Source organism: Vitis vinifera, chromosome 14 (genome assembly GCF_030704535.1).
Source record: "Vitis vinifera cultivar Pinot Noir 40024 chromosome 14, ASM3070453v1".
Taxonomy (NCBI): domain Eukaryota; kingdom Viridiplantae; phylum Streptophyta; class Magnoliopsida; order Vitales; family Vitaceae; genus Vitis; species Vitis vinifera.
The window spans coordinates 24,403,577-24,415,624 of NC_081818.1; the positions used below are offsets into that span (position 1 = coordinate 24,403,577).

Here is a 12,048-nt window from a genome sequence, read left to right on the forward strand (position 1 = left end):
GCTTCCAATCGAGAGAACTCCCAATTGTATAGATATTATCCATTTTGGACCCAATGGACCCTCACGGCTTTAAAACGAGTCTATCTAGTTAAGAGAAATTCATACTTAACGTCATAATCTTTCCCCCTATCCGATATGAGATGTCACAATATATACCGGATGCTCCAACCATTTGTATAAGTCATAAAATATTTTTTAATCATGGTATTTAAAAAAATATTTTTTCAAATTTATGATTTAAAAAAAAACAAATTAAGGATTTTGGAATTAATTTGAAAAGACAACTTTTATATATTCAACCGATATTATAAAAACTTCCGTAAATTTAGAATGGTTTCAAAATTGGTATATTTTAATAATTTTTTTGAAAAATTCTCATTGTTCTCATGGTAATCACAATGTGTACCTTAATCCATGGGTGAGTATCACAAGACAAAAGGATTTGCCATTTTACAACTTGGGATTGGGAGACAAAGAGAATGGGAGAAGATTGGAGATTGTTTTAGGACTCCCTGAGACCAATTTTGGGCTTGAACTCTCAAAGTGATGGTTCAAATGTTGCAGGTGCTGAGTCCATGAAACTTTAGTGACCATGCTTCCTTTTCTTCTGCCGAATCTGCCCCCTTCCAACATTTACTGAACCCAACCTGTACCGTGAATTGGCAAGCTCCCGGGGAATGGCAGCTCCAGAAGATTTCAAAATTTCAACCAACTCAGGAAACAGATTCCTGTTCTCCTCATTCAGAAACAGAATTGCAGTACCCTCCTCCCCCAGCCTGGATGCCCTCCCGATTTGATGGACATACTCCTTGATGGAATTTGGCATGTCAAATACTATCACCTGTCTCACGCTGAGAAGATCAACTCCCCGGCTCAAAACACCAGTGGCCACCATCACAGGGACTTCTCCCACCAAAAATGAGCTCATGATTTCTCTCCTCTCCTTCATGGACTTCTCCCCATGGATTGATAGAGCTTTCAACCCAGTTGTGATTGTTATTGCTTCAGTTAGGAGATCTGCCCCAAGTCTTGAACCCACAAATACAACCACCGGTGGCGTAAAATGCTGCTTGCTTGTTAGTATGTCGAAAAGCTTTTGCTTCTTCTGCTTTGACTCCACCCAGATGGCCAGCTGCTTCACAGCTATATTTGGCCTGTTTGACTTCCCCACAGAGATAACAATTATATCCTTTGCCATCGAGCTTGCCACCTTCTCAACCTCTTGTGAGATTGTTGCAGAATACATCAAAACCTGTGGCTGTGATAGAGCCCTGTAAATCTGCATTACCTGATCACGGAAGCCCCTCTCTAGCATGCAGTCCACCTCATCCAGAACAAGCATAAAAACATCATCTAGCTCTATTTCATGCTTGGATAAAAGATCAATAAGCCTGCCTGGAGTTCCTACAATTAGTTCGACTCCTTGCTGAATGCGGTGGAGTTGCCTAGGCATGGCATCACCACCAACCACAAGTGCAGTTTTAAAGGGTAAACCCTTCCCAAGTAACTTAGCTTGCTCCTCCACCTGCATGCAGAGCTCTCTAGTTGGTGTTAGAACCATTGCTAATGGATTTTTCTGATTTGGTGAGTGGTCAGGGCGAATACTTGTGCAACGAGAAACAATAGGAACCAAAAAGGAAGCGGTTTTCCCTGAACCTGTGTCAGCTGAAACAAGGAGGTTTTTACCAACCAAAGCAGCTGGGATTGCTTGCATTTGGACAGGTGTTGGGATTTCATATCCTGCAGCTTCTATATTCTGGAGGAGCTTCTGAGGAAGATTACAAGAAGAGAATGATAAGATGGGTGACAAATCAAAATCTCCCCTCACACAAATTTCAAGTCTCCTTCTAAGCATTTCAGTCTGACTGCCAGTTAAAGATTGAGATCCTGATTTATCACCAGAATCTCTAACATAAAAGCACTCATCAGTTGTAGGTAATCTTTTAGGAGGTGGGAGCACAACCGGCAATCTGGATTTAGCAACCCTGCATAGGAGAGTTTGTTTACATTCCAAGCTGCAAATGTCGTCATCTGTCTCATCACATATATACTCACCATAGCGGCCACATATAACACATTTAGGCTCCCCAGGCAGCGCTTCCCTCTGATCCCAACACCTCTCCTTCACACCGTCTGCTGCATCAAAGAAAGAAAATCCCTTAGTGAAATTGATTAGGAATTTCTAGTTCAGCTGTTTTTAACACAGGAGATAATTATCTAAACTGATATAAAGAAATATTTTCATTTAAAAACTCGTGTAATTAGCACCTGCAAAGAGGGAAAAAAAAAAAAGGAAGAAGAAACAAGAAACAAATTTTGCTGAGCTATTTCTTCACAAGGTGGAACGAAAGTAAACTCTAAAAAATTTTTATAAAAAAAAATTGCAATTCTAGATGCAAATAAGCTACAGGAGGTTAAAAAAAACACAAGGATTCTCCAAAGAGAAGTTTCATTCAAAATCATATGTAAAATGACAAAACAACGAAAAATAAGTTAGAAATGAATATTCAACTCTATAGTTAACAAGAGACCAAAAATATAAGGTAAATTTATAAACTGCTGCTTGATATCATATTAGGAACAAGCAGAAAAAACAGTCAGCAGTTTGAGCAAATTAAAGTCATCAACTGCTGATGCTTTTGACATAGTGGACTCAAAATTAAGAGGAGTTTCATGTAGTGTGTGCATGCCCCGAAAATATGAAATGGAAGGCCACAAAAGTTTTGTGCTATTACCTGTGCCTTCATTATCATCTGTTAATTCAACTGAATTTTTGCCTTGATTACCCTTTTTCCCATCCTCCATGATTTGAAGTTCCACTAGAAAATTAGTAAAACTCTAAAAAGGCAAACACAGAAAAAAGATCAGTACTGCAAAAACTCCACAAAGAATCACATAAAGTAAAATTCTTATTTTGATTTTGACTTTTTCAAGCATGTGGATTTCCAATCCGTTAATTTTAGATATGTTTAAGGTCATAAACTTGTGTGGCTGGGGCACAGGCACAATCTCATCCCTCCTTCCCTCTTTATCAGGACTTGCTTGCTATGGATCAAGACCAGCAATCTCTAGGGCAGCCAGTAATACTCCTACCATTATACATATTCGCAAAATAACATCATCACAGTATATATATATATATATATCCTTCAAAGCATAACTACCGATGAAACTTAAAAAGGCCCGAAGGAAACTGAAAATAAATTGGATATAGCAAAACATGAAACAAGAAAAATTGCACAAACCAAAGAAAAACTCAGGTAGGCATGAAGTTCAATAAAACATTCTCTAAGTCAATTGCACCACAAAGAATCTGTCTAATGATTGACCGAATGAGAAACCCACTGAAAAGAATACCCCAACTCCAAAGAGAGATTTAAAATTCTACCCATAAAATCGTTTGCTTATCTTAAAAAAAAAATCCAATTTCTAAAGGTCACTTTTTCTTCAAAATGTTAGGAAGTGTCCCAAATTCCTAGTTAGTATAGATTCTTTTTTGTGTAAAGAATATTATATAGAATATTTATAGATTGATATATTATTGTAATATTAGACTTCCTTATAGAATAAGGAAGGTTGTTGGAAATATCTCTATAAATATTCTAGGTCATGAGGGGAAAAAGTTATGAGATGAAGATGGGCCTATAGAGACTGTACGAGGTGGATAGAGATGTGAGGAAGAACGGGAGGTACCTGGTGGAGCGAGAGGGCTCGTAGTAAGGTATGGATACAAGGAGTGGGGAAACATGGGATGTTTCGGGAACCCAATAGTTGTATCTGGTTCTATCCTCTGTAATATTCTCTATTGTATAGTGGAATTATTCTCTCTCATCCGTGGACGTAGGCATGGTTAGCCGAACCACGTTAAAACCTCATGTACCGTATGTGTGATTGTTTTATCTTTGTGTTGAACTAACATTGTTGGCATCAAAGCTTTCGCTGGCACTACAATTGGTATCAGAGCTTGGGTTGAAGATTTCTGGAAGAGCAAAAGATCACAAAGCATACAAGATGAAAACAAAAGGAATTTTCACTGAAGGTGGAGTCGATTACTCTCTTTTGGTGATATGATACAAAAAGGTTTGTGTCATGAAGAGATTGAAGATTAACTTCATAGAATTTGGTCCAAGGTGGAGATTGTTAGGAAGTGTCCCAAATTCCTAATTAGTATAGATTCTTTTTTGTGTAAAGAATATTATATAGAATATTTATAGATTGATATATTATTGTAATATTAGACTTCCTTATAGAATAAGGAAGGTTGTTGGAAATATCTCTATAAATATTCTAGGTCATGAGGGGAAAAAGTTATGAGATGAAGATGGGCCTATAGAGTCTGTACGAGGTGGATAGAGATGTGAGGAAGAACGGGAGGTACCTGGTGGAGCGAGAGGGCTCATAGTAAGGTATGGATACAAGGAGTGGGGAAACATGGGATGTTTCGGGAACCCAATAGTTGTATCTGGTTCTATCCTCTGTAATATTCTCTATTGTATAGTGGAATTATTCTCTCTCATCCGTGGACGTAGGCATGGTTAGCCGAACCACGTTAAAACCTCATGTACCGTATGTGTGATTGTTTTATCTTTGTGTTGAACTAACATTGTTGGCATCAAAGCTTTCGCTGGCACTACAATTGGTATCAGAGCTTGGGTTGAAGATTTCTGGAAGAGCAAAAGATCACAAAGCATACAAGATGAAAACAAAAGGAATTTTCACTGAAGGTGGAGTCGATTACTCTCTTTTGGTGATATGATACAAAAAGGTTTGTGTCATGAAGAGATTGAAGATTAACTTCATAGAATTTGGTCCAAGGTGGAGATTGTTAGGAAGTGTCCCAAATTCCTAATTAGTATAGATTCTTTTTTGTGTAAAGAATATTATATAGAATATTTATAGATTGATATATTATTGTAATATTAGACTTCCTTATAGAATAAGGAAGGTTGTTGGAAATATCTCTATAAATATTCTAGGTCATGAGGGGAAAAAGTTATGAGATGAAGATGGGCCTATAGAGACTGTACGAGGTGGATAGAGATGTGAGGAAGAACGGGAGGTACCTGGTGGAGCGAGAGGGCTCGTAGTAAGGTATGGATACAAGGAGTGGGGAAATATGGGATGTTTCGGGAACCCAATAGTTGTATCTGGTTCTATCCTCTGTAATATTCTCTATTGTATAGTGGAATTATTCTCTCTCATCCGTGGACGTAGGCATGGTTAGCCGAACCACGTTAAAACCTCATGTACCGTATGTGTGATTGTTTTATCTTTGTGTTGAACTAACATTGTTGGCATCAAAGCTTTCGCTGGCACTACAATTGGTATCAGAGCTTGGGTTGAAGATTTCTGGAAGAGCAAAAGATCACAAAGCATACAAGATGAAAACAAAAGGAATTTTCACTGAAGGTGGAGTCGATTACTCTCTTTTGGTGATATGATACAAAAAGGTTTGTGTCATGAAGAGATTGAAGATTAACTTCATAGAATTTGGTCCAAGGTGGAGATTGTTAGGAAGTGTCCCAAATTCCTAATTAGTATAGATTCTTTTTTGTGTAAAGAATATTATATAGAATATTTATAGATTGATATATTATTGTAATATTAGACTTCCTTATAGAATAAGGAAGGTTGTTGGAAATATCTCTATAAATATTCTAGGTCATGAGGGGAAAAAGTTATGAGATGAAGATGGGCCTATAGAGACTGTACGAGGTGGATAGAGATGTGAGGAAGAACGGGAGGTACCTGGTGGAGCGAGAGGGCTCATAGTAAGGTATGGATACAAGGAGTGGGGAAACATGGGATGTTTCGGGAACCCAATAGTTGTATCTGGTTCTATCCTCTGTAATATTCTCTATTGTATAGTGGAATTATTCTCTCTCATCCGTGGACGTAGGCATGGTTAGCCGAACCACGTTAAAACCTCATGTACCGTATGTGTGATTGTTTTATCTTTGTGTTGAACTAACATTGTTGGCATCAAAGCTTTCGCTGGCACTACAATTGGTATCAGAGCTTGGGTTGAAGATTTCTGGAAGAGCAAAAGATCACAAAGCATACAAGATGAAAACAAAAGGAATTTTCACTGAAGGTGGAGTCGATTACTCTCTTTTGGTGATATGATACAAAAAGGTTTGTGTCATGAAGAGATTGAAGATTAACTTCATAGAATTTGGTCCAAGGTGGAGATTGTTAGGAAGTGTCCCAAATTCCTAATTAGTATAGATTCTTTTTTGTGTAAAGAATATTATATAGAATATTTATAGATTGATATATTATTGTAATATTAGACTTCCTTATAGAATAAGGAAGGTTGTTGGAAATATCTCTATAAATATTCTAGGTCATGAGGGGAAAAAGTTATGAGATGAAGATGGGCCTATAGAGACTGTACGAGGTGGATAGAGATGTGAGGAAGAACGGGAGGTACCTGGTGGAGCGAGAGGGCTCGTAGTAAGGTATGGATACAAGGAGTGGGGAAATATGGGATGTTTCGGGAACCCAATAGTTGTATCTGGTTCTATCCTCTGTAATATTCTCTATTGTATAGTGGAATTATTCTCTCTCATCCGTGGACGTAGGCATGGTTAGCCGAACCACGTTAAAACCTCATGTACCGTATGTGTGATTGTTTTATCTTTGTGTTGAACTAACATTGTTGGCATCAAAGCTTTCGCTGGCACTACACAAAACACCTAGGATATGACTGTCAGTAGGTTACCCTCCACCAAGAAATTACTGAATCCTAAACAATTTGCTTGATTCAAGCCTCTACACAAGGCTTGCAAGTTGGCCTCTAGCATCAAGTGCTGTCTAACTGGCATAGAAAAACTACCCCTCCATGAGCTACCATCAAAGTTAAACTTGAACTTGACCCAGGTAAACAATGTTGTAAGCAGAACCAAAAATGTAAACAATTAGATGATATTTACATGCCCTCTCCTTTTCCATTTCAACCCAAGAAGGGGTAGTTTCTCTATGAAATCAAATAGACATCAATCAAGCATCCAACCCAAATATATGCAGTAGAACCAAATATGATATTTATATATAGTGAGGCGAAGATCAAGCTGATTGATCCTGAGAGTTGCATGAAGTTATATACATGCACAAAATTAAGCAAAGGTGCTCCCTTTGTTGAATTGAAATGGCCAGGGAGAGGACAACAGGAACTAGTGAGTGTGTGGGCTTTGGAGAATTTGATTCATCTGAACATAATTTGTATTATTGAGATAATGTCCCAGCTTTAATTCAGCAGGACTGCGTGTGGATTTAGCTAGGCATAGCCCTAACTGAACCCATATTCAAATTCAGTGCCCATAAGCCTATTCAAGCCAGACTGAGAGGCTCAACCCAGCTCATTTGTGGTCCAGTTCAAGATTTTTTTAATAAACAATATCAGTTCCTTCAATTACTTCTGTGATTCACATTCCACCCTTTAGATATACCAACAATTGGAGAGTTTCCACTCCAATGTTTGTCAATTACAAGGAAATAAAAAGGCAAAGAAGCAGTTTCCAAACCAATATTCCTCTCTCAGTTTCTAGGAATCCAAACAGAAAACCCCAGTTTCTCATCATTCGGAACAGCATAAAACGTGAACTTAGACAAATAAAACAAGATACATATAACCTTCCTTTCCCCTTTCCTCCACTTTCCGGCTAACAAACAAAACATCCCCACTGCTCAACATCCCTAACAGCACAAAATCTAAATTAAGGAGAAAAAATCTCTTCCTTTCCGCCACTCCCCACAGCCCAAGAGAAAATCGGCAACATAACATGTATTTCAAATTATTTTCCTTTCCTCTACTTTCTGGGCAATCAAACAGAATTTACCCACTGACCTGAGATGATACGTAGGGTCATCGTCCTAAAGGCCATAAGAGCGAAGGGCAAAGTGACGACGACGAGCTGCTCCAGAACAGATCATAAGAAGTTGCAGGATTATATAGATATATGTTAGAATTTAAGGCCGTGTTTGGTTTATGGGACTGAGTACTTGTAATTTAAAAATAATTAAAATAATAATAATAATAATAATTAGGACTGGTTTGACTGATTCTAAAAAACAATTTTAATATTTTTAACACTTAAAATTTTTTATCATTTAAGCGTTAAAAATGCTAAAATTATTTTTTAAAATCACTCCCAAACGCACTATAAATATCATTGTTTGGTTATTCTCTTTGATAAATAATTTTTAAAAACAAAGTAATAAGTTTAATAATTTTTAAAAATAGTATTAATAATTATTATTTTTAAATTATTATTATTATTATTTAAATAAATCATTTATACTTTTATATGATGTTAATATTCATATTTCTATAATTTTATAAAAAAAATATGATTTATGATTTTATTATAATATTATTTATTTATATTTTATTAATAACTATTTTTAAATTTATTTTTAATTACAAAGTTATTTTTATTTTTTATAAGACTTAAATCAAATTTATTTTATATTATATAAATTGAATTTACAATTTGCTTTTCACAAAATTAATTTTAAAGACAATTTGTTCAAAAAGGATTTTAGTTTTTTCATTTTTGAAAAATATTTTTTAAAATAACTTATGCTAAGGAATCAAAATACCTCCTTTTATGGATAAATTGAAATCTCACAAGTTGAATCTTATTTCATTTGAATCGTTATTGATTTCATTCCCATTGTCACCTAAGTTATTCAAACATAGGAATGGATGAAAAAGAAAAATAAGATGTTTGTTCTCACTTCTCTTTCCGACATACCAAACATGATATAAAAGAATTGGGTTTCAATGGACAACTATAATTGCATAAAATTTGTAAGCATTTATGTTTGAGCCTCCATTTGACTTTTTTTTATAGAAAATTTGTAGATGTAGTTGTAGAAGATGCGGCTTAATTGGTTTTTTTAAGAAAAAGTTAGTAGAATCAAAACATTCGATTTATGCTTGAATCAAAATTGAATTAACCTTGCATAGATGGAAAAACCAAACTTATTTAATGTTTATATAATTTAATTTAAATGATCGATTAAATGCAATTTAATTTAGGCTTTGAGTTCAACTTGTTTTTACAAGTAATTAAAACTAAATTTGATTTGAAGTTCAAAATATGTTTTAAAATTATAAGATAACATAAAATGCATGCATTTATATATTAAGCTCATCATAATATAATAACAATTAATTACTTTAGTATAGTTTAAAAAATATATACACTAGTAAATATTTAAAAACTCTAATTTAATAATTATAAATTACAAGAGATAAAAGTCTTAAAATATTAATTAGTTTGACATTTATTGGTTATGAGATAAAAAAAAATGTAACCAATAGAGTAAGGTAGTATACAACTTGTTGGCGTCATGCCAACTAGATGCATGTTCATCTAGCTTCACTGGAGTTAAATAGACTTTTTCCCTACACAAAAAAAAAAATGTTCAGACAAGTGGTCCGGGCACGCCCTTTTGAAGCTTAAGTCAAAAATCAATAAGGATGAGTCCAACTATTTTGAATGGTTATATACACGTGTACATTTTTCATACTTCTCGAGGGATTTTTATAAAGCACATGGCACCATCGTCATAGCGTTGATTGTGCATCCATGTCTTTCTTGTGATGATGATTGCCTGAAAGTGGAAATTAAGCCTTAACAAGATAGTCAACGTCATCATCTCTGCACGGATTGGGCAATCATACCAAGTAAGAACTGCCGGTTGTCATCCAAGAGTCTCGGACTATGTAGTTGATTGTACATTTATATTTATCAATGTCGCTGATTGTGTGTAACGATTGGTTGACATTGATTTTTAGGCGTAAATGTCGTCTAGATTGTCGCTCAGGCATTGGATGTGATTTACTGTTTGTTTAATGCCTAGAGTTTCTGGCTAGATTGGTTTGTTCGTCTAGAAGTCTCAATCGGTTTGGTCCATCAATTTTGTCTAGCATTGGGAAATAAGGAAATCTCTCTCCTTTTGCACCAAATGAACCTTATTTTGGTCCAAACGGATCATTTGCTTACCTTGAACAGATCAAGGGGTCTTGAGTTTGGGGGAGGGGGACATGTGGAGGGAAGCCCCCCATATTTGCTTGCCTCAATTGTTTTGAGGGTTTAGAACTCTCCACCCTGTCATTATTAGTCAGATGATTGGTAATCAAAACTTGTTGAGTAGCTGCATAAACATTGTCTTTAAGCATAAAATACTTATCCGTTTGTCTAAACAGGTCATCCATAGTCACAAATGGCTTCTTTGCAAGGAACTCAAAAAATATTGTGCCCTGACTGATGCTTCACTTGAAGATCTGCAAGATGACGTCTATACTACAAGATTCAATTTGGAGCACCACTTGCCCGAACCACTTCATGAAGTCCCTTAGTGACTTATTCTCCTACAAGCAAGTGGAACACATGTAGTGACCAATAGTAATCATTATTATAATAATTATAGTAGAAGAAAAGGAAAGAGAAAAAAACAAATTAAAAACATTATGCGGATATGGTAGAAAAAGATAACAACAACTATTTTTGGTATTTTTTAATCATAAAATAGTAAAATATCCTTATTAATAATATTGGTAGAATTCATGAGTTTGAAATGTTGCCTTTTGAGACCATTATGACAAATAAAACAAATAATGGGTCTAATTTCCACGAAAAGCATAAAATTTAGTTAACAAACATTTATAATTGAATTAAAAAAGTATGATTTTTTCATAATAACAAAAATACCAAAAGGACATGAAAATTATATAAATTAAATTTATACTATATCATTTATAATGCACCTTGATTTTTTTTTTCTTTAGACTTTTAATTTTCTAGTGATTTATTTTTTAAAATAATAAAAATAAATAAATTAGACCCTCCTGAAAGTAAAATCTTGATTTGAAAAGTATATTTTAATATATAACCTTTTAATTATTTTTCATATATGTAAAAAAATATTTACAAAAAACCATTATTAATCTCTTTCAAATATATGAAAATTAAATTTTAAAAAATGATATTATTAATATTAAATTTTAACAAAATTTTTATTGATTACTTTCAATAGCATTACTAAAATATTAATTTATTAATAATAAAATAAAATAGGAAAATAAAAATGAAACTAAAAATAAATTTAAATTTTAGAAAATATTTGTTTTTACTTAAAATTTATCTTATTCAATTATAAAATATAAAAATTAAATTAAATTAGAAAAATTAAAAATTAAAAATATATAACTAAAAGTCTATTAATATGCCTATTTTACTTTTATTTTTCAAATTCTTTTAATAAAAAGAGAAATAGAAAAATATAAAAATATTTTTAGACAAGAAATTAAAAAGGTGAAATAAATGTGATACTTGGAGTTCAAAAGGGATAAAGAAAAATGAAAAGAATATATAAAAGTCAAAATTGCATTTAATATTAAGTTAAAAAAAACAAAAACTACCTGAGTGCTCCAATTTTTCAAATCTAATCAACTTTTATAATCAATGAAAACTAAAACAAGTCTATTCAGTTTGATTTTATTGAAAAGAAAAAGAAAAATAAAAGGATTAATTGATTAATATGGAAGAAAATATATTAAACTTGTACAACTAACCTATTTCATTTTTTAACTTAAAAACTAACCTATTTTTGACATAAATATCTTTTAACATTTCTATTATCTATTGGTGTGATTTAACATAAAATGTTATTTTTGCAATAAAAAAAGGAGGACATTTTTGTTGAAAATAGAAATTTTTTTGGTTGAAAAAAAATGAAAGGTTCAATTTGCAATTTCATATTGATTTTGTGTCTTTTAATCAACGCAAAGTAAAAACGATATTTATAGTATATGCATTTTCTATAAAAAAAAATTCAGACTTTTCTTTTTGAGAAAAACATGATGAAAAATCTTTTAACATTTTCATTATAATTACAAGAAAATAGAGAAGAATAGGAAGAAAAACTATGAGACTATTTGGTAACTGTTTTTTAGAACGATTTTTTATTTTTTATAAATAAAAATTAAAAAAAAGACTTTTATTCTACAAAAATAAAGACAAATTTTAAAAAATT

The 12,048-nt window shown here is 33.3% G+C and overlaps 1 protein-coding gene across 6 annotated transcripts; it reads right to left on the minus strand.

Moving 5' to 3' along the window:
* Positions 1-334: 334 nt before the first annotated feature.
* LOC100242882 (DEAD-box ATP-dependent RNA helicase 41) lies at positions 335-7,973 on the minus strand. Of its 6 annotated transcripts, none has more exons than XM_010662342.3 (3): positions 7,850-7,973; positions 2,736-2,838; positions 335-2,133 (listed from the first exon to the last, which is right to left on the minus strand). In XM_010662342.3, the coding sequence occupies exons 2-3, from the start codon at positions 2,803-2,805 to the stop codon at positions 584-586; spliced, it is 1,620 nt and encodes a 539-aa protein (XP_010660644.1). In that variant the 5' UTR covers positions 2,806-2,838; positions 7,850-7,973; the 3' UTR covers positions 335-583. The 6 variants fall into 6 exon arrangements, with proteins under 6 accessions (XP_010660644.1, XP_002276467.1, XP_059598420.1 ...); XM_002276431.5 differs by having other exon boundaries at positions 335-2,136; XM_059742437.1 differs by having other exon boundaries at positions 2,736-3,089; positions 7,850-7,941.
* Positions 7,974-12,048: the final 4,075 nt, after the last annotated feature.

Excerpts from the sequence above, each read along its gene's own strand:
- LOC100242882 (XM_002276431.5), bottom strand. The coding sequence starts at position 2,805 with ATGGAGGATGGGAAAAAGGGTAATCAAGGCAAAAATTCAGTTGAATTA. Across the intron at positions 2,137-2,735 it reads AGATGATAATGAAGGCACAG|CAGACGGTGTGAAGGAGAGG; the intron begins GTAATAGCACAA and ends TCTTTGATGCAG.